Here is a 26,511-nt window from a genome sequence, read left to right as displayed (position 1 = left end):
TGAATTCTCTTACTATTACAAAAATATTCGTAGCGATAACTTGAAGGTAGTTTTCTAGTAACTGGGGGCTCCTGAGCAGTGGGAGCCTGGGTAGTGGATAACAAGGCCTGTCTACTCCAATTCTCAACTAGGTATCTCTGTGCCAACTGAACTGTGAAGTTGCCGCTCTGCTGTCATCTCTTCTGGACTAAAAATATACCTTGCTGGAGAAGAGTACCATACTACACTAGGAGTCAGATGCTCTAGCAGTTGAAAACTTGTCAGAGAAATGCAGGTACTTTAGCAACTCAGAGAAAACCACCCTTAGAAAGACAGAGATTTCCTGAGATTCAGAGTGCAATTTAATTTTTAGCTGCCCAAGCATTAACTCATTTAAGGCTTTCGTATATGGATGATCTTGACGTAGTCAGGTGAAATCAATTGTAGATTCCTACCATTATGTAAATACTAGGTAATCAAGAATGACTAGCAATAATCAAATCTCAGTTTACAAGACGATACATCACTTTATTTTTAATTGTATGATTTAACCAGAATAATAACTATTAACATACAAAGTACCATTCAGCTCAACTGCAGGTATAGGCAGTGACAAATATCTAATTCTTAGAAGAATCTCCTACTTCCACAATCTGTCTAGACACATTAACCTAAGGACACGTTTACAAATAGCAAACACAATTTCCACATTTCTGCTTTCTCAAGGATATACATAGGTGTATGAAGACGTGTTGATGGGTTGCTTCCGTAAGTTCTTTCTGTTTCTGATGCATTCATTCTCTTGACATTGGCAGAGATATTTCTTTCTGCAGTGCCGATTTATTTTTTCATTCACCATTTACAATACTCTGTGAATTAGTATTACCATTTATACTTCTGAAATAGTAATATTTGAATTGTAATATCTCTACAGTACACTTCCTTGTGTCTTCTGGTAAGTTCTGCTATTAACAAGGAGGTTTTGGTTGTAATCACTCTGTTGCCACAACTCAGTTACTGTGTTTCAGTGTAACACACCCTCTTTATAGCTTGCTGTGTTAACCCTTGGCTTCAAGTCCTGGTGACATAATGAGGGTGGGGTGTACTGGCAATCAGCACATTCCCTTATCATTGTTTACAGCCATTTAAAGCCATGCCCTTATTAATCCAAGTTTAACATATCATTTCTGAAATGTTCACAGTGTAGTATTTTTGTGGCTTAATGAAAGTTTTCTTACATCATTAAAATAAACATTTTTATAAAAATAGAAAATTTAAATGTTTATACAGATAAAACCAGTTAGAGTATCCTGTGCCACATGCACTATACAGTAGTAAGCACAAAATCTCACAAAATAAGACATCACAAAAGTCCTACCTAGAGTAACTGCTCATCCAGGTGAAATGGCCAGAACTTTCAATTGCTTTTTTTTTCCTAAAATATTTTTTTGCTTAGTATATAACATGTCCTAGTGCAAAAACTGGACTTCCTCAAGTTTTTATTGTCTCTACATGTCTGTGGGATAGGAAGCTGCCACTTGAGAAAGAGGCTAACATTTCCAGTCTATCAGTCGGCTCTTTGCCCTACATGTGAGCCAGATTGGAACCAATGAACCTTTTAGTCAGATGTATTTTGCTTTTAAAAACATGCTAAAATACCTTTAAAAACACTAATTATCACAAAGTACTTGTTTTATTTTCAGTCAGCATTTAAAAAAATACAGACAAAACATCTAAATGTCCACATTCATTAGATCACAACGGTGTCATTTTCAAATAGTTGATTTTCAAATGATAAATATTTCATTATGACTAAACTATTTTATGAAAACCTTAATGTCATCTATGTACAATATGTAAATATCCCTATTAAATTATAAACACATTTTGTGTCCCACTAATTTGAAACATTAACTGCATTGCCTACAAATATTTCCCCAATAAAAGGAATGTGTATGCAAAAATTTAGAAGGGAATGTTTGCCTAGTAGGCAAATAATAACATCAGTAACTGAAATATGTTCGTGACCATATATATAACACATGAAAGCTCTTTGAAACACTTTAAATGAGTGGCCTGGTCCCAGGGCTGCCTGGATATTACCACTTCTCAATTTTCTGTGATCTAGAAGGCCTCAAAAGTCATGGCCTCAGTTCCCCATATGAAATCAGGTGGGATCCTGGTTTTTAAAATTTCAATCCAGAATTCAGGTTTTGGTTTGAATACAACAGGAGCATCATCAAAGCTGCAGGGTTGCCATTGGTCACTGGCTTTGGGACCAAGCTTCTGGCTCTGATGCTTTGTCAGATGAGAAATTCCTTAGAATCCAGTCATTTTAAATAACAATCTAAGGTCCTATAATAGTGCAATTTTGGCAAAATCAAAATATATTTGGTGGCCTTTCAACAGCTAGGCAGTGAAAAAATATTGGACCTGGTGTGGACTGTTGTCTGGACAGTTCTATGACGTTTATCAGAAGGGGACTGATGCTGTGTCCATCTATCATGTGTCTCCTTCGCCATCAACTTTATCTTGTGATGACAACAGAGAAGGGTACGGAGAGACACATTTGACATTCACATAAGTAGCATTCACATGGACATAGTGCTCCCCAATGAAAGTAGAGAATATCGTTGATATCCTGGAGACCAGTTCAGAAAAGGATGGGCGAAGTTCAGCTTTTGGGTGCCAGCATTTTAGCATCACTTCATATCTGTTTCAGAAAGACAGAAATGCTGTGAGAGACACTTTGAAGAAAAGTGTTTCTATAAAAGTAAAAAATATAAGAGCTACAGAAGATTCTTTCAGAATTCCTACTTACAAGGGATCTGGGCAGTATTCAGGTTGTAAGAGCCTTCTGCCTTGCAACAAGTAAACTGTTATATCAAAGGTGTTGACGTCAGGATAAGGTGGTGCTCCTCTTGTCATCAGCTCCCAGAGGAGCACACCGAAGGACCACTAGTCAAACAATGCAAGGGATAATCCAGTGAGAAATATGCCAGCACAAAGATGAAAGGCAATCAATAGGTCTTGCTAACTAAAGTTGGCTTAATATATTCAATACTCTTGCTGTCTGGGGCAAAAGTTTCCTAAAAGACATTTAGTAAGCTATGTGTTTTATGATTTATTTAAACCAGAACTGTATAACATTTAGATTATGAGTAAAAAGAGTATCTGAAGGACACATGATGATTAAAATTTCATCTGTGGTTAGTACAGTAGGATTTCTAAATTCTCTCTTACAGACGTAAAGCATGAACAGGTTTCTATCCTTCTCTTTCTCAATAGCGTCACTACAATTTTAGATTACTAACTGGTAAAAGAAGACAAATCAGCCTTCCAAGATTTAAATTTGTGGGATTTCAAATGAATGTAAGTAGTCAAGAAATGTAACCATATCTAAAAGTTAATGTTAGAAGATCTAAGTTAGTATAAGTAAAGATCCATACTAAAAATAAGAAGTAATAAAACTGCTAGGCAACAAGGCTCTCTCTTTTAAAAACTAATTTCAATAAAATATCTGTAACTTGAAAATGTTAAATGAGGGGATTAATATAAAACAGCTGTATCAGTACATTATAGAAAGATCGTAAGGTCACATAGAGGTTAAGTGACTTGCTAAAAATTCCCCAGTAAGTCTTAATTCACAGTGGGATGAACATCTAAAAGTCCTTGGCTCTTGGGTCTTGCTTGGTCTGCTGAACTTTACTAAATATGTAATCTCTTGATTTAAAGCACCCTACTTCGGATACTACATCAAGTCATACATATTATCTTCTCCTGGATGTGTGCCAAGGTAGAATGACATAATGAGAGTAAGTCAGCATGTGCAGGTCACCTCTGGGCAGAGGACCCAGGAAATCAGCTCTTTCTTAGCAACACTTCCAGGACACTTAAAGACTAAGAGGCACATGGGGAGAGAAATGAGGCCCTGAGAAAATAGGAGCTTGGAAGAGAAGAAGAATACAGACTGGACAGGTGGAGTAGGTGCACATAATATTGAGAAGCACGTGTAGCTCATAATACTCAAGAAGGAGAAGAATAAGGCATGTCTTTGAACATCGTGGCCAAAAGAAAGAAATCAAGTAGGTACTGCAATTGCTAATACAATCTCCATTAATGATTCTTTCCTTTTGCCCAAGTGCAAGAATGCTTAAAGGCCACTGGCAGCTTTGATCCAAACAGAGAAAACAAACTCTTTCCCAGATGGGAACTAGATAACTTTGCTGTCTTCTGCAGCCTTTCAAAATCAAAGCTTTCAAAGCCTGAAAATCTTGAGTCACTTCTGATAACTTCATTGTGTAAACCTTCAAGTTCCAAAATGTGCATGAAAATTTAACAAGTGTTTACTGACTCGATTATATACAAGTAGGCCAGTCCCCAAGTTACTGGATAAGTCCAGCATTTATCCAGGGTTTAAACAGGGTTGAGAGTATTATGCAATTAACTGTCATGTAGAAAAGTAAAATATAGAGCAGTAATACAAAAGAGGTGCAAATGTGAAAAGTCAAAGAGATAATAGTGGAGTACTGAGAGGGGCTTCAGGAAGAAAGTGACAGTAAAGTGACTCTGGAAGGCAAGAGAGAATTTGTTTTAGAGGTACAGGTAATGTGAGGACAGAGAGTGTTCCAGCTAGAAGGAGTGGGCCCAGGGGTGACAGTACATGTGCTTTTATTGAATTATAAGTACAATAGTCACTGCTTGGTGTGTGGACTAGGCTAAGGGATGAAGGATACATATAAGGTTGAAAGGGGACCATGAAATTGATGAGACATGCCTGCAGTTGAGCTTTAGGAGATTGCATCTTATGAATACTATGCTTTAGACACATCAAGGAAGCCCATTCATAAGGTGGAGACAAGTCAGAAGATTTCCGGAAGACAGAAGCCTATGAGACTGAACTTCCAAATTAGGGTGGTGGGAGATGGTATATGTCATATAATAAGCAGGGCACAGTGTCATGCCCTTTAAAAAATGATTATCTTAGCCCTGACTGGTGTGGCTTGTGGGGTTGGATGTCATCCTGCAAACTGAAAGGTCACTGGGGCGATTCCTGGTCAGGGCACATGCTTAAATTGCAGCCCAGATCCCTGGTTGGGGGTGTGCAAGAGGCAACCATCAATGTTTTTCTCACACGTCAGTGTTTCTCTCCTTCTTTCTCCCTCCCTGGCCCTCTCTTTAAAAATAAATAAGTAAAATCCTTAAAAAATGATGATCTTATCTAATCCTTATAACCCTGTAATGTAATGAGTTTCATAGATGCTTTAAGGATGAGGAAACCGAAATTCTGAGAGACTGATTAGTTGTCAAAACAACTAAACAATAGCCTAGACTATAGGTGTGCCTGGAGGCAAATTCACAAAAAAAAAGGGGGCAGGGTTGGGTGTATTTCTGAGCAATAATTTGGATTCAGAGGAGAGTTGGAGGACTCATAGGACAGGAGAGGTAAGAGGGCAGTGGTTTCTAAGAAAAGCAAGCCCCCTTAACAGCTTTGCAGTGACAATAGGGGGCAGCGAAGAAGGAACATGATGTTGACCAAGAGAGAGGATGGAAGAGGGGGAGACACAAAGGGAAGAACGTATGGATGCGTGTGCATTAGGAATGAGGGAAAGAAGTGAGTTTCAGTTTCAAGACAGGAAAGCTCTACTGTTCACACTTATTGTGTGAACAGTCAAGCCATTCTGAACATCTGAGCATTGGAAGTGAGCTCATCTGAAGAATCTCTACCCAATTTTATCAAAAAGGTAAAGATCAAAGAGATTGTTACAAGCTACAAAAAAGGGTCGCTGCTGATGTAAGCAAGGAATAGAGTCAGCTAGATTTGAGCATTCAAGACACTGAGATACAATGCAATTTGTAAAGAAACACAAATGAGAAAAAATGGGTAAATTGATAAAATTTTATTATTGAGTAAATTTTGATAAATTTTCTGTAAAATTATAAAATTCTACTCCTTGAAAGATATCAGGAAAATAATGAAAAGGCAAGCCACAAGCTACAAAAATGAATTTGCAAAAATATGTACCTGCATCCAAATATATATAGAGAACCTAATACTTCAATAATAAAAATAATGCAATTAAAGAAACCCAGAAAATAAAATTTAAAACTTAAAAGGGTGGGCAAAAGTTTTGAGTAGGCACTTTATTAATGGAGGTATAAGAATGGCAACAGGCATGTGAAAAGATGTTCAGCATCATTGGTCATTAGGCAAATGTGGATTAAAAAGAAAATGAGATACCACTACAACCTACTTGAATGGCTAAAACCCCCAGAATTGACAATGGCAAGTGCTGGTGAGAATTCTGAACAACTGAAACTCCCATGTATTGCTGGTAGGAATATAAAATGGTATAGCCCGTGTGGAAAAACAGGTGTCAGTTTCTCATAAAGTTAAACATAACACTTATTTACAACCCAGTAATCCTACTTCTAGATATTTGTCTAAAAGAAATAAAAATTATGTTCACACAAAAAAACTGTTAAGCAAATGTTAAAGCTGTTATAATTACAGATAACTTTTACATGTAATTACTCTATGAAAAACAGTACAATTTCTTTAAAACATTAAAAATAGAACTACCATGCGATCCAGCAATCCCACTTTTGGATATATAACCAAAGAATTGAAAAAGGATCTTGAAGAGATATTTGCACACCCATGTTCATAGCAACATTATTCCAATAGCAAAGAGATGGAAGCAACCTAAATGTCCATCTATAGATGGGCAAAGAAAATGTGGTACATCCATGCAATGAAATATTATTTAGCCTTAAAAAGAAGGAAATCCTGTCATATGCTACAACATGGATGAACATTGAGGACATTATACTAAGTAAAATAATCCAGTCACAAAAAGATAATACATGATTCTACTTACATGAGGTACTTAAAATAGTCAAACTCTTAGACATAGGAAGTAGAATGTGGTTGCCAAGAGGCTGGGGGGAGGGGAGAATGGGAAGTTGTTCAGTGGATATAGAATTTCAGTTTTACAAAATGAAGAAATTCTAGAGACCTGTTGCATAACAGTGTGCATATAGTTAACGCTGTGGTACTGTACACTTAAAGATGGTTAATTTTATATTGTATTTTTTACCAAAAGAAAAAAAGAAATGAACTACTGATATATTGATACTCCTTATAAAACATGGATGACTCTTAAGTGTTATACAAGGTGAAAAGAGACAGATTCAAATGCTACTTACATATGATTCCATTTAGATGACATTGTTGAAAAGGTAAAACTATAGAGACAGAAAACAGACCAGTGGTTTCCAGGTGCTAGGGGTTGACCACAAAGGGGCACAAGGAAATTTTCTGGAATGACAGAACTGTTCTATATCTTGGTTGTGGTGCTGGTGGTGGTCACACAGCTTGAAGAGCTGGCAAAGGTAAAGAAAATACAACCAAGAGGAAAACAAGAAAGAGGAAAAACAGATGGAACAATGTCCCAGAAACAAAAGGAGGCAGAAATTTCAAGAAATAAGGTGCGGTCAACAGTGTTAAATGCTACAGAATGATGAAGCAGGATGAAAAAGCCAGTGGGCTGAACAACTGAGAAGTCAATCCTGACTGTAATGGAAGAGCAGTTATACTAAATGTGAAACACTGTACAGTACTGGGTATGAGTAATTGCAAATGCAGTCATACCCTCTTTTTGCTTGAATGGGCTGGAAGAGTATTCAGATTTTAGCTGAACTCTGTCTGGGCATTTGCAAGAAAGTGGACCTTTCTACAAGCAGCAAGTTTTTGCTTGTAGGTCTTAACATACATACAGGATATTATATGCTTTCGGAAATGTTCCATGTCAACATTCAAAAGATTGTGCTGTTCTGGAAATGAAACTTCATGCAAATTTATCCATGTAATCAATAACCATTTGCCAAAGCAGCATTGTGTATGGATTACTCAGGTTCACCCTTTAGGTAGTACAACATAGTGTCTTTGAATGAGTGAGAGACACAGTATTTCATATCTGCAGAGTTCTAGTCAATATCTGAGTGACAGTTGCTCGGTGAGAAGTGGTGGCCTCCAGATGGCATATGTATGTTTGTGGAGGCAGTGGTGTGTGTGTGGGAGGGGCGTGTTTCAAAAAACTCCGAATTCCCACTCTTGTCTTGAACACCCCAAATTTCATCAGGCTCTTTTATTTTGCTTTAACAGCTTTGTTGAGATATAATTTATGTATGATATAATTCACCAACTGTAGTGTATACTTGATGATGTTTACTAAATTTATATAATCATGCAGTTATCATCACAATCCAGTTTTAGATCAATTACAACACCCCAGAATGTTCCCTCATGCCCATTTATAGCCAAGCTTCACTCCCACGCTCACATCTAGGCTCTGTAATTTTCTGTCTTTATAGTTTTATATCTTTCTAGAAATTTCTATGTACTAAATAGAATCATTCAACATGAGATCTTTTGAGGCTGGCTTTTTTAACACAATGTTTTTGAGGCTTACCCATGTTGTAGCATGCACCAGTAGTTCCTTTATATTGCTTAGTGGCATTATTCCAATTTATGGATAGATATGCCATGTTTTGTTTGTCTATCCACCTACTGATGGACACCAGGATTGCTCCTTGTTTTGGCTATTATGAATACTACTACTGTCAGTATTCATGTACAAGCCTTTGTGTGGCTGTATGTTTTCATGTGTGTATTAGCTGGCTTATCATATACATTTTTGATAAAATATCTATTCAAATCTTTATCCTATATTTTAAAAGTGGGTATTTTGTCTTCTTACTGAGTTGTAAGAGTTGGTTCTGGCTCTTAATGGTAGACTGACAGTTAAGTCTGAATGAATGAATATTGTGTTCTTTGAGGATGGGTTAAATCTCCCTATCTTAAGCTTCTGCCTGCTGCCATCACAAATATGTCCCCAGCCTACTTCTCTAGTACCCACTTCTTTTGTCTCTTTCAGAATCTTTCAGGATCAGAATACCAGGTGTTATGTTCTGCCATGTGCTATCTCATTTTCCTAGTGGTCTTATCCTCTCTGAAGTCCCATTCCTCCACCATGCCCCTGCAATAAACTTATTTATTGAAAACAAACTCCCCAGTCACGCTCAACTTATTTATGTCTCCCCCATCTAGTCTTAATAGCTGAAACTTGGCGTTAACTTGAAGACCAAAATTTCTTTGAAGCTCTTACCAATCGAGGCCACACCTCTCCCTCTTGCTGACTCTCAAGGAGGGGGCAGGTAAAGGACTTCTCAGTTCCAAAGCCTCACTTAGATCCATGTCCCTTGTTATCTCTCAATAGCTGCCAACCCTTTTCCTTTTGAAGTCCTCTCCATCAGCATTATTTTCTGCCTATTTTGTTTGCTGATGTTATGGATTTCTACTTTTCCCTTTTTCAGTTGTTACCCTCAAAAACTGAAATATCATGTTTCTATACCTCCAGACATCATAGTCCTCTTGACTTATTACAGGCAAATAGAGTAAGTGTACTCTCTAATCCAGTCAAACTCAGGCTCCTCAGCACACTCTAGGCCTCTGAAGTTACTCAGTTTCTAAGACCCTTCTTGTGTGCTGAACAGCACTGGACCCTCTGGAGCATCCCATCTCTTCTTAACACTTTCTCTTCTCCAGCTTTCATGACAATCTCTTCTCCTGGGTCTTTTACCTTTTTGATTTTTCTCCCTCACTTTGTACACATAGGTTCTCCCTAACAAATACTTTTGGGCTGTCGAAAGCATATTTTTAGCCTTGGCTTCTGTCACGGACTAAACTGTGTTCTCCCAAAATTCACGAGTTGAAGTTCTCTCAGTGTGAGGGGATTAGAAGGTGGGGCTTTTGGGAGGTAATCAGGTTTCGATGAGGAGATGAGGGTGGGGCCATCATGATGGGATTTGTACCCTTACAGGAAGAGATACCAGAAAGCTTGCCCTCGCCCTGACCCTCACATGAGGACACAGTGAGAAGGTAGTCATGTAAAGTCAGGAAGAGGGCTCTCTGATCTTGACTGGGCCATGCTGGCCTAATCTCGGAACCTGCAGCCTCCAGAACTGTGAGAAATGTCTGTTGTTTAAACCACCTGGCCTATGGTTTGTCATGACAGCCTGAATTGACTAATACAATGAAAGAGGTTGTACAGGTGGCAGATCCACATTTCCAATTACCTGATGGATCTCTCTTTCTGGATGTCCTACTCTCAAGTCAAACTGCTCAGCTTGGTATTTTTCCTCCTGAACTAGCTTTTGCTCTTATGTTTCACATATTTGTTACTATACCAGCATATAACTTACTCACCTTTAACGTTCATCAATTTCTTGCTGCATGTTGTTGATTCTACCTCTGAGATACCTTTCCTTCTGTCTCTTCTTTTCTGTTCTCACAGAACAGAAACTATAGAATAGTTTCTATACTACTTCAAGTTCTAACTCTCACTTTGTCTTTTGGTATCTAACTCCTCCCGAATCATTTTACAGAATAAAGGAAGACTATAGTCTAATCTAATTATACTTTAATGTTTTCATATGGCCACAGAATAAATTATAGACTCCCTACCTTGCTTTCCAAGGATCTAGTATGAAGATTTTTTTTCATTTTATTCTCATAACTCTCCTCTGTGCCCTTCAGTTTTGCCAATCACCCCATGCTTCCTGTTTCCATAGAATTTTAAAGATGTGTATATTTTCCTGCCCCTTTGTCTCACCTGGATTTGCATTGCTTATTTCATTGCCTGTTCCATCCTCCTTTAAGGCTCATTTTGAAACCGAGGATTCTTTAAATTTGATTCAATTTATCTTTCAATTGTAATTCTAGACATCATATTTCACTCCCTCCTTCTATACCCCAGAGGAACCTAGCTTTTACCCTGGAAGATCAGCAAACTCTGAGGCTGCAGATAACAATAGTGGGGATCTGACTAATGATCACATGGTCAGGGACTCTGGCAGGCTAAAGATAACATCTAGACCTAAGTTATGTTTCAGTTTCTAAACCTGAAGGTAGAACAACTCCCTGTCTACTTTCCCAGGAATCTAGACCTCAGATCTGTCCTCAAGACCTGAAGAAATGATTTATTACATTATTTCACCTCCAACCAATCAGCTTCCAGCATGACCCTGAGCCACTTAACCCACAGTGTCTTGTAATCTTGCCCTGTGTAATCTGTAACCTACATGCCACCAGGGAATTCGGAGTTTCAAGTATTAGCTTCCTGTTCTCCCAGATGGCACCATTCATAATAAAATAGCCAAATATTTCTCCACTGCAATTCTCTGGGTCTAGTGTTTGGCTCTGCTAGAACCAAGTGGATGAACTCTTTCTATTCTGTAACAATTTCAAGCACTGTCCTTTCTTCCAGGTGGAAGACCCAGGGGTCAGTACTCAGGTCCATGTCTTTTGACGTTTGTTCAGTGAGAGGAGGATGACCTTTGCAGAGAAGGGAGAGTATACTGCTAGCTAGGTGCAGGAGTAATGACTTCATTGCTAGATCTGCCTCAGTTACAGCTTCCAGATGTCTCAAGATGGAATTCTTGTTGCCATGAGTTCTTGAGGTATGAGTGGCTGGGCTAATCCCAGTCTACTTTGTTAGATGGATATGCCTTCTCTTTCCTACTGAGCTAAAGCTCCTGGAGGAAAGGCTTCACACCTGGTTGGTCTTCCTAAGAATCTAGAATGGTGCCCTGCTACACAAATATTTTTGAATAAATTAATTTATAAAAAGATACCTTGAGTACCTGTTAGACAATCAGTCCACTTTTACTTACGAAGAAAACCAAAATTAGTGATGTTAAAGACTTTTGTTTTTTTACTAAAAATTTTGGGTATGAAACTAAAAGAGGAGAAGATCAGGGGTAATCAATATAATACATTACCACATCTGACTTGGTGGTAAACTTCTGAGTTTGTAGACTTTCTAAAGCCATCCACTTTACTGGCAGTTTTGCTCCTGTTTTATTGTGTACACTGTAGTATTCTTTATCATACATGTCTCTGGCAAGACCAAAATCAGCAACTTTGACAGTGAATGTTTCGTCCAGCCTATAGAAAGCACAAATATTATTACTGGTAGCTGAAACAGACTAATTTAGAGTGATGCTGAATATTTACCGAACAAGTGACTTCTGTACATGAAAACCATAAACCCGTAACTTCTGCAGGGAGGGCTTCTTCTAGCCTCAATTGACTAACACTATATTGTTACAGGGTGCAACCAAGAGGGGGGACCCCAAATAGGCATTTGAAATGGGGTCCAGAACTCAAGGTGTCCAGGAGATTTTAAGGTGTCTTTACCCCTTCCCCTACAGATGTGAGTTGGGAGAAAGGGCACACAGAGCAAGAACATGCAGGGCAGCTTTGCAGCTAATCCATGGCGTGGTTATTTAACATACCTATAGCCTTTGGCTGGTTGCTTAAATATGCTAAATAGCTATGGCCAGGCTCAAGGCCAGGGGGCGGAAAGGGACCTCCCCGCAAGATGGGACCTGGGGGGCAGGTCCCCCGAGTTACAGCGCCTGCGTGGGAGCTCGGAGAAGACTGGCTCCAGGACATGGGGTCACACCTGCCCAGACCCACGATGGCGACCAGAAAAGCTGGAGAAGACAGCAGATTGAGGGCAAGTGTGCCCAAGTGTAGGAGGAGTCGGAAATGGGGCTGCAGAAGAAGATTGGCGCGGGGATTTAAACCCAGACACACGGCAGCCATTGAGAGAGAACCACACGGCCTGGACAGAGTGGAGACTCCCACAGCCCTGAGAGAGAGAACCATGTGCCTTTGCCAGAGTGGGGATCCCCACAGCTTTAGAAGGGGGAACCACCACCTGGTTTTAGCAGAGATCCCAGCAACTCAGCGGAGGGTGTCGGGAACCCAGGGAGGTCTCCTAGTCGAGACGGAGTACTAACTGGGAAGAACCAGAGGACTGCCTGAGTCACGGACTTCTATTTCCTTTCCTGAGATATGGTACTCTGGACTGGGCAAAGGGGGAAGGAAGGAAGGACTGTGTCTGTTTGTGGAGGTTTTAAAAGGGACTTTAGGATTTTTGATAAAGACATTAGGTCACTACTTTAAGTTTGTATAGCATTAAATAAACATTTCCTTTCCTTTTCACAAATCTCTGGCATTGAGAGACGTCTTTCCTCTGGTGGCAGATGTGACGGATCTGGGGGCTTTTTTTCAATAATAGTATATCATCCCAGGCCCCCCTTGTTTGTTCTGTAACAATATTACAGTGGAATTCTTGAATAAAAATGCTTGACATTTATATTGTAAATTCAACAGACTAAGCAAAGAGATCATGAATGATGTTGTATAAGAAAATTTATTTTGCTTTAGTAGATCTGAAGAAGTGGTAAAATTGGGCCCCCTTCCAGCTTTCCTTGGTTGCTAAATCAAGTATGCCAATGGAATAACCAATGTAATCACCAATAATCACTGTGAACTTATCACTGACTTGTATAGGGGATACATGGCAGGGTAGTGTTATCTTACTTTTTCATTCTCAAATGGGCTAGGATAGCACATAAAACTTACATATCCCACCACTGAGATAACAAACAGGACATACAGTAAAGCATCTAAGAAAAACAGCAAGGTTCAAGAAAATCAATTTCCTCTATGGAGGCTATGTATCCCTTTGTTTAAGTGGGCTTTTATGTTGTTACATTGCCCAAAATCAAGGTAGGAAACTAACAGCACAGCTCTCTCATTCACTCAAACCATAAGCCATGAATCAGTGTTATGTAAGGGAAAGCACTGAATCAATTATAAACTGGTGACTGCTGTATTATACAGCCCAGGCAGCCAGACACAAATATAGTTCTTTGTATATTCATTCCCAAATACCATTTTGGTAGGGCTTCTGCAGGCTGGCTTCAAATCCACTCTTGGGAAGTGACAATATGTTGGTATTTGTATTACCAGCCCTCTCCTTTTCACTGTAAAAGGCTGAAGATCAAATTTTACCTCCCTACACTAATGCAGCGTGAAACCACCAACACTGAGGTCTACTTTTAGGAAGGAAAAAAAAAAGGCAAAAGCATACAACAGCTGTTAAGACCTCCTCTGGACAATCCCTTTTAAATTCTCCATTTGATAAGAGACTGAAAGCTCCCCCTACACCTCCAGTGCTTTCATATGGATTTAAAAACGTGAGGGAAATAAAGGACTTTTGCATAAAAAGAGAAAACTTTCTCAGTATCCTAAAACAGTGAGAACAGATTCCTCTTTGTCACTTAATTTGGACTGTGGGCACAGAGATTCTTATACTTACATACAGTTTCTTGCTGCCAAGTCTCTGTGAACAAACTTTTTGCTTGCAAGATATTTCATGCCTTTGGCTACTTGAAGACCAAAGCCAATAAGATCTTTCACAGTTGGGTTCTGCAATCAAAGAGAATTGGAAACATATAAACTAGGTATCTACTATTCTAGCTGTGATCTCAGAATTCTGAAATGTTTATAAGAATTATCTTGTTTTAAATGGTAACTTTGTGCCTAGTTAATAATAGCAACTATTTATTAAGTACCTCCTACTGTTTGGAAAGCACCAGGCTAGATGGCTTTATAAATTTTGGCTAATTCTCCTACACTTCCGTGAGGCAGGTTGGTAATAGGGGCTCCATTTTTCAGGTGGGGAGCTGGAGGCATGTTAAAATGTAGGTTTTGTTATTATTCAGGGATGGTGAAGCCAATGGATGGGAGACAATTGCCACTGAGAACAGTTTGTTAGAACCCACAGAAGAGGCCCACACAGGGAAGCACTGGGGTGGTCAGGAGACAGAGGGAGAGGGAGGCTGATTGTGGCTTCCCTGGGAAGAAACAGGCAAAGCAGCGTAAGCGGGTTTAGGATTGGCTAGTTTAGTAATTTCAGCATTTGGGCTTTTGGGTGTAGGTGCTGTCTCCAGTTGTCTGGTATCTGGCCCTTCAGTGATTAGGGCAGGGAGACAGTGACCTACAGTGAGAGAACCCTTTAAAGAAGTTGGTTGGGGTTTAGGCTCTGGATTGGCTGGTTTGCCTGATCTTTGAAGGTGAGTTGTTTACTATGCTTGGGTAGTCCCTCTAGGGTCAGCAAGGCCTCAGAAGTCAGAAATACATGGTTAATACAGGAAGTTCACAAAGAAAGAAATCAGCCCCAAATGACTCAGATGGTAAGTAGTGGAGTTACGGTTTTAATCTAAATCTTTTAGGCTCCAAAGCCCACACTGTAGTGAAATCAATCACATCAGAACCCCTCCTATATATAGGTACTGAAGCTTCAGCTCACAACTCCAGTGGCCTGGACCCTCATTCTCTAGGCACTCTGCCCACAAAACTGGATGGACAGTGGGAATGTCTCCAGTGACTATAAGAACTATATCTGAAATCATACAGATGTCACTGTAGAAGACATACCTAGGTTAGTGGTTGTCATTAGTATGGACTCCTTGGATTTTAAAGGGCCATATACTTACAATAAGAAATCTCTATCATGCTTTAGCCCCGAGGGCATAATATCCTGGAGTCGGCAGCATATCCAATCAGATGAACTTATTAGGATAATGACAAGAGTAAACGTGGAAAAGTGGCATCTGTCAGGGCAGCTTTGTTCTTTGTAAGATAAAGTCACCCCATCTGCAAACATTTATTGCCAGGGGATCTTTTGTTCTTTTTGCTGAACACAAATATTACTTTACCACGCCATCCCAGAACTTATTTTTTCTGAGAAACAGACCCCATGTTTATGGAGTTGTTTTTGATCAAGAACTCCATTAATTCCCAAAGGACCTTGGTACAGGGGCTAAGGAGCTGGATGCCACCTGTGTCTTCAGTTTTGGGAACTCCTTCCTTTTTCCTCTCTGGTTCTTATCTGGCTATCACTTGCCCACCCTTTAGATCCTATCATAAATGTCACAAGAAAACTCTGATTTAGGGGCCTAAAAATCTCTTTTGTAACTCTGAGCTCACTTATTCAACAAATATTCACTGAGAGTTAATGGGTCAAACACTATTTTAGGTATTAGAGCTACAGCAGAGAACATATACACAAAAATCCCAACCCTTAGGGGTTTGCATTTTTAATGGGATGTTTGTGTTTGTGTGTGTGTACATACACAATATTATAAGTGTGTGTGTATATATAGTCATTATTTATTAATTTATCATCTAGCATAGCACTGATCAATAGAAATAATAATGCAAGCCAGAAATGTAAATTAACATTTTCTAACAGTCACATTAAAAAAGTAAAAAGAAGCAGGTAAAATTAATTTTCACAATATAGTTTTCAATCCAAATTATCCAAAATATTATCATTTTAATATGTAACCAACATAAGGAATGATTGGTATTTTACGTTTTTATATTAAATATTCAAAACCTGGGGTGTATTCTACACCTAGAGCACATCTCAATTTGGAGTAGCCACATTTCACATGTGGCTCATTGACTCAGCCCTAGTGTACAAGAGGATGGTAAGTGTGAGGGAGAAAAGTAAAGCAGGTGAGAAGGGGCAGATGGAAAGCAGGAGAGGGGGGTCAATTGCCATTTTAGACAGGCCAGGAAACCCTCATTGTGAAGATATTAGGGCATAAAGCTGAACTTGAGACTTGTGGATATTTTTGGAGAAAAACTGTGCAGGCAGTAGAAATAGCAAATGCAAAGGTCCTAAAATAGGAGAGTGGTTGGCGAGTTTGAAGAATAGCAGGGGACTTATTTGTAATTAGTTCTCTAATATCTTTCCTTCTAGAGCTAACACTCCATGTGGGCTGTGGCTATTTATGCTTCTATGTCTCCTGTGCTGTGCTGTTTCTGGCACATAGTAGGGCCTCCAAGAGTACTAAATGTACCTATCAGCGGGATGGTAGAAGAAGGCTGTTTGCAGGGAAGAATCACTTCCCCTGGGGAAACCTGTCTAGGTATCACTATCTTCCCTCCAGGATAGAAAATTTTCAGGTACAAGTGAACTGAATCAACTTCTGTACATTTGAATATGAATTTTATATGTGCTTTTTTTTTCCAAAAAGCTTTTAAAATGGTACAAAACAGGCACATTTTAGAAGGCTGGCTGGCTTACAGCTAGTTCATCAGTTAGTAAGCTTGGTAATATACTTACATGAGTCTCATTTCTAATGAAATTTCGAAGATCTCCATGTTTCATGTATGGTAGAACCACCAGTGGAGACCCCTCACTTCGAAGGCAGATTCCCAAGAGTGACAGAACATTGGGATGACTAAAATCTTTCATGATGATTCCCTCAGTCAGAAATTGGGAAACTTCTCCTAGGTCAGTGATTCCTGAGAAATCCAGTGGTGGAGACATTGATTTCAGTACAGAAAAATGAATGTGCAGACAGGGAAAGCAATGGCATATAAAACCATAGGGCTCCATCTTGTTCCAATGCCTCATCCTTGGAGTGCTTTTTCACAACATATCTGAGTGGATGATGTTGCCCTGCACTGTGTCTTCAGGTTATCGCCTACACCCATTTTTGTAAGTATAATAATGCCTAGCAACCAGTTTGTCTCACACAAAAAATGGAGAATAAAGCAGGCCTGTCGATTTCTGTAGTGCCAGTTTAGGGCAGGGGTTGGCGATTTTTTTGTAGAGCCAGACAGTAAATATTTTTTGGCTTTGTGGGTCATATGGTTTCAAATACTCAACTCTGCCATCATAATGCAAAAGCAGCCCCAGACCATGAGTGGCTAAGTCTCAATAAACTTTATTCTGGAAAACATGTGGCAGGCCATAGTTTCTGATCTCTGGAGTGGGAGAATTTGAAGACCAATCATTGTCATGTGTCTAAGTAAATTTTTTCTGTTTGCTTATCATTTCTAGATAGAGATCCTGAGGGCTTGACACTGGTCAACATTAATGAAGGGTTAACAACTTTTAACTTATTAATCTAATATCAGTGTCAGTGATGATTTTTTTTACAAATGCAAGGCATTCTGAAACTGGGAAGTCCATAGAGATTGATGCACACCAGGGACAGAGAAAGAATTCTTGGTGTTAGGATTGTTCTTAGTACAATTGGCTATGGTGCTCTCTTGTGAGGCAAATTTACTGAAAACCATACTTAATCCATCACAGTATATTGTTAGATTTTATATAAGCTATCTCTTTAATTACCTTGTGATCAGACTTCCAACAGAATCAACTATGTAGCTCGGAGATTTATGTGTAAAAAAGGCTAAAATAGTTCTGACAATAATGTATCTTGAAGAAAAACCTTTCACTTGTGCATTTAAATTTCATTATTTCAATATACATTTGTAATATAGATTGTTACCATTTTGTAGCACGCTCCAAATAATGAGCAAAAAATTGGAAATTTAGAAAAGTGCACATGCACTTTACATGTGAGGCCTGTCAGCAAAGGTGGAGCCAGGGAAATGTTAGTATGAGGAGTACATTGGGTTGTACAACATAGTAATTTATGCCATAATTATGGTCATCAGTAAAGTCTTAGTTTTTGTTTGAAAGTATTGCTTATTTTTTAAACAGAGTATGCATTCCATTTTTAAAAGTTTCTCAATAACTGCTAAAATTTAAAAAAAAATTTCTTAACATTAAAAAAAGGGAGGTAAATTTTACTTGTTTAGAAAGTTCATTTATGTGGAATACCTCATTCCCCACAAATGTGGATAAATGAGGTATTGTCACATTTACAATTTTTCAATTTTATGCCAACATATTTTTATCCTGTTTGTCTTATTTTATTTTTTATCTTTTTAGTGGGAGTTGTGGTTGAAAAATAATTATAATAATGCCTGTGGGTAAAATGAGTCATTACTACTGTATTTGCCAACATGCTTCCAATAGTTTCCATAAATGTCACTTGCAAAACAAGTATTATAAACCAAACATAATTAAATGATACTCAGCTCATCCAAGAACCTCATTTCTCTTACACTCTAACTTATGAGGGCCCTGAGGGATAATTTTTGAGGAAATGTCTCAATAAGAATTTACAGCAAATTTTCAGGAATAAGTCCATAATTCCAGCGGTAGCTGATTTTCCACAAGGGGAAGTGTAAATCAACAGTTTATTATAAACCATTAGTTTGCAAACCACAAAATTGAACTCCACTGTAAATAAAATATAACTTACTATTCAGGGATTTCACAGCACAATGAATTTTCTTGTCATCATTGTCCAACAAAGTCCCATGATATACACAGCCAAAATGACCTACATGAAAGAGGGTACTTGGTTAGTACTGCATTACTTTAAATTGTGTAATAATTACTTACTAAGCCCTTCATGATCTTCATTTCCTTTTTTCCACATGACAAAAAGTACATTGTTTCTTCTGCTTTTGATTAATAATATCACTCTGTGAGTGTGTTTGTGAATACAGGGTGGGGCAAAAGTAGGTTTACAGTTGTTCATATGGAAAATAATACAATAATTGGTAAATAATAATATAAGAATAAACTGATATAACTATCATTAAAGGCTAAATATAATAAAATAATCATAGTGAAACCAGTGAAAAGAGGAGTTACATCTATCTCAAAAATTTTTATTATTTTTAAGGATAAAATAATGTCTTATAAATATGAACATAGAGTTTTGCCTATATGAATACATTAAAATAAAGCTCCCTACATTCCAGTAAACTGAAATGAAATAAAAATGTGGCCACTAGAAGTAAGATTAGCATTATAGAATAAGGATTTCCCCCATTAGTCACCAGTTAATATGTAATCCAGGTTGGCCAAAAGTGAAAGGAAATAACCCAAATGAAGCAAGTTCACTCTGAGTCATTCCATCCAGTTCTCTCTGGCTTTAGCCACATCACTTTCCCAATAACAGCCTTTCATCCAGTGGCAGTAATTTTCCCCAGAGGTGCCAAATGTCTGATAGCCATGTAAGTCACTCATTAACTAATTCCTCTAACTAGCCAAGGCTTCCTGGATGCCTCATGTGTGAGTGTCAGTCATTAGTCTGCCTTCTTATAATGAAAAGATGGATTTAAAAAACCCTATGATCTCAAGGGCTCACATTTTACTGGGGAAAACATATAAATAATAGTTAATATTTATAGAATCATTAATGATTATTACTGCTTAAGAGAAATAATTGCCATTTAGTACTTTCATAATAAAAGTAAATAATTCTAATTTTATAATGCATAGAATTAGAACATAATTAGTGAGGCCACACACTCAGACTGGTGCAATTACTGGAATTTATAGGCTGGTAACAGAACTATAAATTACTCTGATGTGAAACATGTTTATTAAATGTGAAGTTTCTATTAGGGAGGAGGAGCAGGCTAAGCATTAAAATCTGGAGTATATGATAGAGGAATGTGTGGGTGCTCTCCCAGGAAAATGGAAAGGCCCTGTGTTCACATAAGGCAAATCATCACATCAGCTTCTTCTGCAATCTGCATCATGCTGGCAGATGCTTGTACTACCTCTTGCAGTACATGCTGAATAAAAGGGATCAGAAGCCATTCAGTATTAAAGGTAAAAGCTTTTTAGAAGAAAGGGAAGAAGAGTGGAGTTCATTTCCTGGCTTCTGGCTGGTTTCTTTTCCTGATAAATATTTCCTTCAATATTGTGTGTTAACTATTATTGCTGCTCTGTCTGGCTTATAACAAATATTCATTCCTCTTTGTATAAAGAAATTGGAATGCACTGTAGGTATGATACATGTTGATTCAGATCAGAAGAATGCTACAGATTCCCTGTCTTCTGATGCTTTCTAGCAGTGTACAAACTGCCACAAACCAGGGCTTCATAGGTAGTCGCTGTTCTCATAGTAAAGAAAGACTGAAAGGAGATATGAATAAAAAAATTGGAACATAAAAGAATGATGTTTTGGAAGGAAGTAAGTGGCACCTTTCAAGAAATCATGGTTGTCATTATGAAAAGGTGAGGAAGAAGTGTGACTTATTTTTATATTGTTTGGAGATTATTAAATTGCCTCCAAGGCTAGTGCATGTCCCCATGGATGTTATTTGCAAGCCGTTGCCCTGCAGAACTGAAATCAAGAGCACTTGTTATCACTGCTCTGTCAGTTGCTTTCACCATTGTCTAAATTCCTAATCTGCAATGGCAGAAGATAAAATGCTTACTGGAAAATCGTATTTAACAAAAAGCTGAGCGGAAACACTTACCTCTTCCTATGACTTCATTGAAATGCACAATCAGGCTACTAGGCCCAATCACTACGTGCTGGACTGCCTGAACCAGCTCTGGATTTAGAGCACTGAGGTCAATGTGGACGGTATTTTGCAGTAATGGACTGGATATATCAGAGTCCCCACCAGTCAGGATTGGGGACAGGTCCATCAGAGGATACTGCATTTGTCTGCATGACCCATTTTGAGATGAGTTAGGAAACTGCTCTGCAAGATAAAGTAAAATTGTTAGAAAACAACAGCAAAACCTCACTTAGTAGAGACTGCAACAGGGGTAGTGAATTGAATTAATTATGAAGACTGAATTTTAAAATTAAGGAAATGATGCTTTGTATTCTTGAATGAGAGTAGGGAGAGCCTTTACATAGAATTGGTTTAATAAAAATAGTAAGTTGGGAAAAGATACTGGCATATATACATAACACACACACACACACACACACACACACACAAAGTGTTTTAAAAAATGTTTTTAAATTTTCTTTGAAGTAGACTGAGCATTCACTTTGACACCTTGTTTATTCTCATTTCCTTAGACATTTCTCTTTTTATATATAACAAAAAGCCCTGCTTGAAGTTCACTTTTAATGTACTATATTCTTTTTTAATAATATATTTTATTGATTATGCTATTACAGTTGTCCCGTTTTCCCCCCTTTATTGCCCTTCACCCTGTAGACCTTCTCCCACTCACATCTCCCACTTGCCCCCGCTTTAATTCACATCCATGGGTTATACATGTAAGTTCTTTGGCTTCTACATTTCCTATACTATTCTTAACCTCCCCCTGTCTATTTTCTACCTACCATTTATGCTACTTATTCTCTGTACTTTTTCCCCCTCTCTCCCACTGCAGCTCTCCTGTTGGTAACCCTCCATGTGATCTCCATTTCAGTGGTTGTGTTTCTGTTCTAGTTGTTTGCTTAGTTTGTTTTTGTTTAAGGTATGGTTGTTAATAACTGCAAGTTTGTTGTCATTTTACTGTTCACATTTTTAATCTTTTTTCTTAGATAAATCCCTTTTCTAATCCCTTTTAGCTTTTCATATAATAAGGGCTTGGTGATAATGAACTCCTTTAACCTGACCTTATCTGAGAAGCACTTTATCTGCCCTTCCATTCTAAATGATACCTTTGCTGGATAGAGTAATCTTGGATGTAGGTTCTTGCCTTTCATGACTTAGAATACTTCTTTCCAGCCCCTTTTTGCCTGTAAGATCTCTTTTGAGAAATCAGCGGACAGTCTTATGGGATCTCATTTGTAGGTAACTGTCTTCTTCTCGCTTGCTGCTTTTAAGATTCTTTCCTTATCTTGGCTAACATAATTATGATGTGCCTTGGTGTGTTCCTCCTTGGGTCCAATTTGTTTGGGGCTCTCTGAGTTTCCTTGACTTCCTGGAAGTCTCTTTCCTTTGCCAGCTTGGGAAAGTTCTCCTTCATTATTTGTTCAAATTTTTTTATTTCTTGCTCTTCCTCTTCTCCTTCTGGTGCCCCTATAATTTGGATGTTGGAACGTTTAAAGATGTCCTGGAGGCTCCTAAGCTTCTCCTCAGTTTTTTGAATTTTGTTTCTTCATTCTTTCCTGGTTGGATGTTCCTTTCTTCCTTCTGGTCCACACCGTTGATCTGAGTGATTTGAATTCCAGTTTACTTCCCATCACTGTTGGATCCCTGTGCATTTTCCTCCATTTTGCTTAGTGTAGCCTTCACTTTTTCATCTAATTGGTGACGAAATTCAACCAATTCTGTGAGCATCCTGATTACCAGTGTTTTGAACTCTGCATCTGATAGGTTGGCTAGCTCTTTGTTGCTTAGTTGTATTTGTTTTGGGGCTTTGATCTGTTCTTCCATTTGGACCAGTTTTTTTGTCTTGGCACACCTGAGCCATGAAAGGTTAAGTGCCTAAGGTAGGTTCTGCTGAAAGGACTGATGAGCCTGACTGAATCAGAATGTGCAGGTAAAAATGCTAGAGTAACTTTTCCCAGTGTAAAAAGTCTACCCACATCCACACAACTGTGGTTCCTTAGAAGAAAGTACATTCTCGGTGGAAGGGATGGATCACAGCTCTTTTCTTTCCAAGTTTTCCACCTGCTGCATTCCTTCCCTCCAGTGCATCAGCCTAATGTATTATATTTTTAAGAATGGGAAGCAGCAGAAGTATTCTGTCTTTTGAGTGACTACTGTTTATTAGTATTGCTCAAAACCTACATGGATTCCTATATAGTGAACTATTATATATATATATTTAGAAATATAAAATGGTTCCATTTTCAGAAATGAAGCTTTTTACATTAGTGGCAAATTCTCCATTGTGTGATGATGGCAACAGATTTAGTGTTACTGCCATTTAGAGAAGGCAGATTAGAATTAGGTAACTGTACCATCCCCATTGCTTAGTTGAGGGCGCTTGGAAAGGGACCAGCGTTCCTTATAAACTGATCTTTGCAACCAAAGATCCTTTAAGAGCCTCAGGAAAGGAGGTGCTCTATTGAAAGGTGAAGAAGCTTTTTCACATCAGGGGTAAGGAATTGCGATGTTGAGGATAAATTTCTTAAAGCCAATATAGGGCAGAGAAGCCACCAGTTGCTTTCTCTTTTCCACTGGGAATCCAATCATGTTAGCGAGAGGGAATCACATCCACAGCAATAGACCTAAAGATAAACTAGGCAGGGTATGGAACTGTATTAGTATATAACATGGGGAGAGGGGGAGGGTTATGTGTGTGTGTGGGGGTTCTCCATTGGTACCAAAAGATAGTACCATTTGTTTGCAAATAAGCAGGAAAGTTAGAATTTGAGAGAGGGACATAAAAAGAAAGTTGATGGTACCATAACTATTCTTAACCCCACTTAAGCATTTTTTTTTAGTATTTTCCACATTGAACTGTTTGGTTAATAACAAAGAAATTTGGCCAGAGCAGTAAATCTCATCAGTGGTTCCAGAAAAGCTTGGGGCCACCTATAGTTACAGTAATCACTGTCTGAAAATGAGACAGATAGTGATTACATAAAGAACAAATTTAGAACACCAGGGGAGTCCTTGAAATGTTGGATGAGTGAGAGAAGAAGAGGGCCCAGCTGGCTGCCTGTTCCTTTGATCCTCAAATCCTCTCTAAATGATAAGAATGGAAATGAGTCTCTTCAAGCTCAGTTCCTTCACCTTCACTTCCCAGAGCATTGCACCTAGAGGTCAGGGTTCTAAAGTCTCAGGGTGTAGAGATTGAAGGAAATTCTTGGTAGAACACAGGAAAAAAGTCCCCTGACATGAAGATTCTATTGACTCTGGGGTTAAGTTCAAACAATTGCATAAGCCATTGAAATCATTAATGTGTGATTCTGGTGTAACGTCACAGCAAATCTGAGGTCTGCATGAAAGCCTGATGAAGAGGCTTCCCCCAGCAGATAGACAGAGAATAGCTTTATAGTTGCCTCTTCATTAGATGCTGGTTTCTGCATTTTCTTTGTTCTCACTGGATGACCTTCTTTTGCCTATTTTACTTTTTCATGTCTCCATGGAGCAGGTTCAATGTAGGAAAAAGGGTGGAACTCAAGCTTCTTACTAGTGATGATAGAGGTTTGGTGAGTAATGAAGTTGGAAAGAAGATTAAGCCTTTAAAAAATTACTTCTGAATTTTAATTATCTTATTGTAGATTAGACCTATTAAAGGTGAATGTAAAAAATAAAAGCTTAAATTTCAAAACCATAAACTGGATTTAATTTGTCCATGTTGTTAAGGGCATGGATTTTTTTTAGTGGCAAATGGAGTCAGGTGGGCAAAGACAGTATTTAAGTGTATCTATATAGAACTAATATAAACTTCAAAAAATAAGAGGCAGTAAATGTAAAAAAAAAGTTAAAATGTTAAATGCCTTGCTGCTCTTGCACTTGTTTGGAGGATCAACTTCTGAGTTTTCCAGTATCCTCAACTGTTTGTGACTCATTTTATTTGTCCAGTGGTAAATATTCAAACAGGGAAATCCCTGTATTTGACTCATGTCCTGTAACTTCTAAAGATAATGGAGCACATACAATCTGGACATTTTGCTTTTACCAGGAGATTTTAAATAAAACAATGTGAAATATGCTGGTTAACCTAACCATTATTAGGCCTACTGTTTTGTAAAGTAGATGATATGAATCCATCCTTTTTAAATAGCATAAATGAAGGTTTTTATTGGATCTGACTCAAAATATATTAAAGTCCTGAAATGCTGTGGGTAAAAAGTTGTTTACTGACTGTTCACAGAGAATCCTTCAAAGGAGTACTAAAGGTGTAATTTAAATATTTGAGGATCAACATTTGGAGGTAAGAAATGTAACAGTATCAACATATACTTAAATAAATATACACTTTGTATTTTAACTTTTTCTGGATTGTTAAAGAGAACTTCACAATTTCTTAACATTGCACTGAAGTGATCAACACCTTACCTTTGCTCAAATTACTTTAAAATTAATCTTTTTGAGGTAACAAATTGGCAGTTACAAAAACAGTCATGGGGGTATAAAGCACAGCATAAGGAAGATAGGCAATAGTATTGTAATCACTATGTATGATGTCAGGTGGGTACTAGATTTACTGGGAGGATCACTTTGTAAGGTATATAAATGTCTAACCACTATGCTGTACACCTGAAACTAATATAATATTGAAAGTCAACAGTAATTGAAAAATAAAAATTAACCTTTTGTGAGAAAAGGGCTTAAAGACTCTAAAAGTCTAATGTAATATATAAATGAGTTCATTTTAAAATAAGAGCCTTGTAATTATGTGTCATATTAAGTACTTCTTTGGCCAAAGAGAGGTAAATACTTCATTTATATTTTTATTAAAATATAAAAGCAAAACCAAAAATAAACAACAATGCCACAACCCGCTGAGGTGTATATATAGATATTTCTCAGAAAAATAAACTGAAATATACCTTCTGGAAAAGTAGCTCGGTAGTCTACAGATTCATTTGAAACCATTTCTGTAGTTGGGCTTACACTTCGGGCACTTATAAGCCTATCCAAATGAGGAGTGTGTACTCTTGCATCATAGCGAACTAATTCACTGCCCAGATCTTAAAACAGAGAGAGAGAGAAAGAACTCATTAAAGACTTGGCTATTATGGGTCTCAGCAGACCTTGACTGAGTGACAAGAATTCATGGGCTTTATGGATTGCATATACAATAGTGCACATGAATATACAAATTTAAACTGTAATGACTGTATTCTTAAGGTAACACCTTAAAACAAACAATTAAAAATGTACCTTTAATTTGCTTTCTCCTTTTCAGCCTCAGGAAAAGCCCAGGTAATAATACGAATATTACAGATATTGTGACAACACCGACAATCAATCCTGTGAAATGCTGATCTGGTTGAACTATTACTTTTCCAAGGACAGTTGAAGAAACTGCTTGCTTCCACTAAAAATGACAAAGAAAA

At 38.0% G+C, this 26,511-nt stretch overlaps 1 protein-coding gene across 6 annotated transcripts in view; it reads right to left on the bottom strand.

Annotated features, from left to right (window-relative positions):
• Nucleotides 1–486: 486 nt before the first annotated feature.
• MET (MET proto-oncogene, receptor tyrosine kinase) overlaps nucleotides 487–26,511 on the bottom strand; it is a 139,627-nt gene continuing 113,602 nt past the window's right edge. For all 6 annotated transcript variants that reach the window (XM_036010832.1, XM_036010830.1, XM_036010831.1 and 3 more), the window contains 9 exons: nucleotides 26,336–26,492; nucleotides 26,002–26,142; nucleotides 21,056–21,286; nucleotides 19,036–19,116; nucleotides 17,037–17,218; nucleotides 14,217–14,326; nucleotides 11,824–11,989; nucleotides 2,801–2,937; nucleotides 487–2,692 (listed from right to left, as the gene is read on the bottom strand). In XM_036010832.1, coding sequence (XP_035866725.1) covers nucleotides 2,482–2,692; nucleotides 2,801–2,937; nucleotides 11,824–11,989; nucleotides 14,217–14,326; nucleotides 17,037–17,218; nucleotides 19,036–19,116; nucleotides 21,056–21,286; nucleotides 26,002–26,142; nucleotides 26,336–26,492 — 1,416 coding nt within the window. In that variant the 3' untranslated portion in view covers nucleotides 487–2,481. The remainder of the gene's footprint in view (nucleotides 2,693–2,800; nucleotides 2,938–11,823; nucleotides 11,990–14,216; nucleotides 14,327–17,036; nucleotides 17,219–19,035; nucleotides 19,117–21,055; nucleotides 21,287–26,001; nucleotides 26,143–26,335; nucleotides 26,493–26,511) is intronic.

This window comes from Phyllostomus discolor, chromosome 10 (assembly GCF_004126475.2).
Source record: "Phyllostomus discolor isolate MPI-MPIP mPhyDis1 chromosome 10, mPhyDis1.pri.v3, whole genome shotgun sequence".
Taxonomy (NCBI): Eukaryota; Metazoa; Chordata; class Mammalia; order Chiroptera; family Phyllostomidae; genus Phyllostomus; species Phyllostomus discolor.
This window is presented reverse-complemented; position numbering and strand designations above follow the sequence as displayed.